This window comes from Electrophorus electricus, chromosome 7 (genome assembly GCF_013358815.1).
Source record: "Electrophorus electricus isolate fEleEle1 chromosome 7, fEleEle1.pri, whole genome shotgun sequence".
In the NCBI taxonomy this organism is placed as follows: Eukaryota; Metazoa; Chordata; class Actinopteri; order Gymnotiformes; family Gymnotidae; genus Electrophorus; species Electrophorus electricus.
Genome location: NC_049541.1, coordinates 1,945,049 through 1,948,850, shown reverse-complemented (window position 1 = coordinate 1,948,850; position 3,802 = coordinate 1,945,049). Strand labels below are relative to the sequence as shown.

At 45.7% G+C, this 3,802-nt stretch overlaps 1 protein-coding gene across 1 annotated transcript in view; it reads left to right on the top strand.

Annotated features, from left to right (window-relative positions):
- Window positions 1-3,423, top strand: part of gpc1b (glypican 1b) — a 65,541-nt gene extending 62,118 nt beyond the window's left edge. Inside the window, exons 8-9 of the mRNA XM_035528602.1 lie at window positions 1-13; window positions 757-3,423. The exon at window positions 1-13 is cut by the window's left edge and continues 163 nt beyond it. Of these exons, the coding sequence (XP_035384495.1) occupies window positions 1-13; window positions 757-965 (222 nt within the window). The 3' untranslated portion in view covers window positions 966-3,423. The remainder of the gene's footprint in view (window positions 14-756) is intronic.
- Window positions 3,424-3,802: the final 379 nt, after the last annotated feature.

Sequence of the window (3,802 nt, the reverse complement as noted above, 5' to 3'; positions counted from 1 at the left end):
TTCCAGGACACCAGTGAGTGCAGATCCAGGGAAGGGGGGGGCGGGGCCTCACAGGCCCCGCCCACCGACCCCAAGGGCACAGGCTTTAGTTAATTTTTAGTTCATTGAATACCAAGTACGTTAACAATGCATTTTAAGTGTGTATAATTTGCTTACTTTTTAAGTTTAAAACAACTTTTTTTAACAGTGTGGGAATACTGTGGGTCTACAGTTTGGGAATGGAGGAAAGAGTGAAGTGGGTTGAAATTGAGGCCTACACTCTTATTTATTAAACTTTTTATTATTAAAACTTCAAACTCAAGATCCAGTGGCTCAGGAATACCAGAGCCAGCAGAAACGTAAAGGGAAGGTCATGAGCTCTATAGGCAGGTTTGCTGCTCTGCTCATACTGTCTGGAATTAGAATTTGACTTGGAAAACTGATTCCAGGTCAGTCTACAAGCACATATTTTACGTGCATCTTTTCCAATTCTTTTTTTTTTTTTTTTTTTTTTGCAAAAGTGTTGGCTAATCTGAAGAGTTCGCCTCTGTCAGTTCAGTTTAACGAGGGGCATCTGATGGGGCTAGGATTGGAAATGCCATTAGGATTTACGATTCTTAAGTCATATTCCAGTACGGGTTTGGGATGGATGCTTTAACCGGCTGTTGTCTGTTTTCATCTTGTGTTTTCTGCTACCCTCTCAGTCTGTTTGCGTGATGCCGTCGCGTGGATTAGGATGTTTTGGATTACAGCCCTGTGTGGTGTCTTCCCACCCAGGTGATGACATTAGTGGCTCGGGGAGTGGCATGTGCAGCGAGGAGCAGTGTTTCCACGGTACCCGGGTCATGGTACCAAGCACTAACAGACCCGGACACCATCCCAGCCCCCCTGAGAACAAGAAAGTGGTCAGAGGGCTCAGCAATCGGAACCTCCCCTGTTTCGCTCTCTACCCACTCTCATTGGCCACAGTCCTTCTTAGGCGATAATTGACAGGCATTCCTGCCAACCCGGGACTCGGTACGGCACTGGGGGTGAATTCACGACGGGGGTGGGGCTATAGGGCGGGGCAGTTACATTGCCAAAACAAAACAAAAAAAAACCAAAACAAAAAAAAGTCAAAACAAACATACAAAATGTCCAAATGCAAAGAAAGTAAAAACTAATGAACGATGTGTTTGGTCACCCTGACAGCAGTGTGGAAGATTTGTAGCTTTCTGTTCTTTCCTCCTGTGTTGAAGTATCCTGCACTCCATGAACAATAATTCTGTTGGTTTTTATAACAGCATGTATGTTCTGAGCACCTGTGAGCAGGTAGCTGGGTCTCATCACCACGCATCCTGCACAAACGCATCATTGGTTCACAAAATTAGACGTTCAGATTATTTATTATAGCCAAACACTTCAAACCACAACAAGCCACAACATTATCACATTTAGGAATTCATGACAGAACTCTGCCAGTCCTGAGTTCTCTTTAACATAGTGAGGAGAGATCAGATCACTTCAGTCTGAGGCTGAAATTACGCAATTCGTCAAAACCGAACAAATTCACATGACCCCTGTTGTCACAAGACTCCGTTGTCTGACCGTTAAAATGGATGAAATGGTTTATATTGCCCAGGCAACGCAGCATAAGAGCCCCCTCGCTCTTATGGCTTCAGATATACTTACTGTTATTATTGTTTTTTATTAGCATCATCTTCCATCTGCAGCTTTGAGAACGCAGTAAAGCGCAGGCTCACAGAACACACCACCTACCTGTGCTGCAGCTGAGCACGAGGCACGCGGGTCCCTACGGGGCCGCAGCCCGCCACGGTGTGAGGAGGAACACCACGGCTGTTTAAACACCAGCAAGCGAGGAAGAAGCGCGGTGTTTTTAAAGAACTGTGAGATGAGAGATGAGTGTGTCTGTTTGTTTGTGTGTGTGCTTTAACATCTCTGCGACAGATTTGGAATATGCAGAGTTGTGTGTGTGTGTGTGTGTGTGGTGAGGTTCTGGCACATGCAGAGAAACCAAATATGGTGAGAGAGATGAGATGCGTTTGGACTCACTGGAAGTGACGTGTGTTTTGGTAAAGCCAGTGTGGAATCGTACAGCCTTCTGGAACGTTCTGAATGCTGCACTCTGACCCTATGCCTCAGTCAGTCAGGTGTGCGTTGCGCAGCTGTGGACAGATGATGGACTGCAGTGACCCAGATGTCTCTCTGTGCTCACTCCTATTAAAAGAACGTTTGTTTGTGCGTGTGCCTGTGTGACATCATCACCGACATCCAGCTGAGCGGGAAGGTTGGGAGAATAGCTGACTTCTTACAGGGAAGTCTGGGAATGTCTGCAAAGAGGATTGAAAAATGTTTAGAGTTGGAAGTTAAGCATAGAATGTGTATGTTTGTGTGTGTGTGTGTGTGTGTGTGTGTGTCAGCATGTGGATGGTGAAAAGTGTGTGTCCGTGAGAAAGACTCTGTGGCTCACGGTTGCCGGGTGCTCCATTCTCAGTGCCTGTGATGACATGCCCCCGTCCTGTGAACGAGTCGGCACAGGCGCACAGTGACGACCTCATCAGCGGAACTCCCACTGACGCATGCGGCGCGGCTCTTGACCATGTTGTAGCATGCGCTCGGTGAGACGTTAGCACCTGTCCCCGGGGCTGATGCCCCCTGTGGACAGAAAGCCCGATCAGGGCTCCTGTCCCGTGTCCTGGTGCGTCCCTGCCTTCGGCCTCGTCCACATGAGTCATATGTTCTCCGAGGGGCCACATTCCAAGAAAGGACAAAAACATATAACCCTGCTGTGTCTCTCATTTCCTGTCTAACGAACACTCTTCTTCCCCGTCCTGTCCCACGTTCGCTGGTCGGTTCGAGCACTTTCTCAGACACATGGGATTGCGCAGAGGTGCCCCCAGAGGCCTGAATGTGCGATCAGTGATCAATAGCACAGTGACACCCCACCGAATCAATTATTGTTGAGACTTGGGTGTAAACAGTAAACAGAACTGATCGCTGTGATGTCACTGTGCATGTAAGGTCCTGTTAGCTGTGGTGGGTATGCCATGATGGTGAGCCGGTTCATCTTAAGGTGGTCTTGATCTGGAAGCCACGTTACAGAGTCAGTGCTACCTTAAGTAGAGACCGATAGGGTTAGCCTAAAAACTGCTAACTGTTCCCAGGTCCCTGACGCACCACTCTCATATATGAATGTGCCAAGTCAAAATAAATAAATGAGTAAACAAAATAAGAAAAGATAACACCATACAGTATGTTCTGATATATGCTTTATTCATTTCTGTTTGTTTTGTTTTCCAGTAAACACCAATAGAGATTTTGTGTTCATGAACAGATTGTCAAAAACAGTAGAGGAGTTTGATCAAAACTGTGGCGATTTGCTGTTGTATGTTCCTGGAAAAAAAAAAAATTGTGTCAATTATATACATTGTATGATTTTCACGATGTCTGCGTCACAGTCCTTTGTTGTATATTCTGTTTCTTCTTTTGACTGACACTTTTCATAGCACGTTTCTAAATCCAAACACACCAATGTTCTTTGCGACACACTCGTGGTGTGTTTAGCTGCGCTGGGTTGCAGGTGTCAGATAATACAGTTCTCACTTCACCAACCTCATCGGTTCTGAAACGCATGTCTGAAACCGACTGCGTGTCAGAACAAAGTGAGCTGATTCTAATTTTCCTCCATGTAATTTAGTCATATAAATTGCAGAGAACATTTTTGATGTATTACAGAATTTGACTTATTACTGTATTACATTAGATTACACATCTGCAAACGTTCAGTTACTTGGCACACTCTATCTGGCTAAAGAATCCTGAT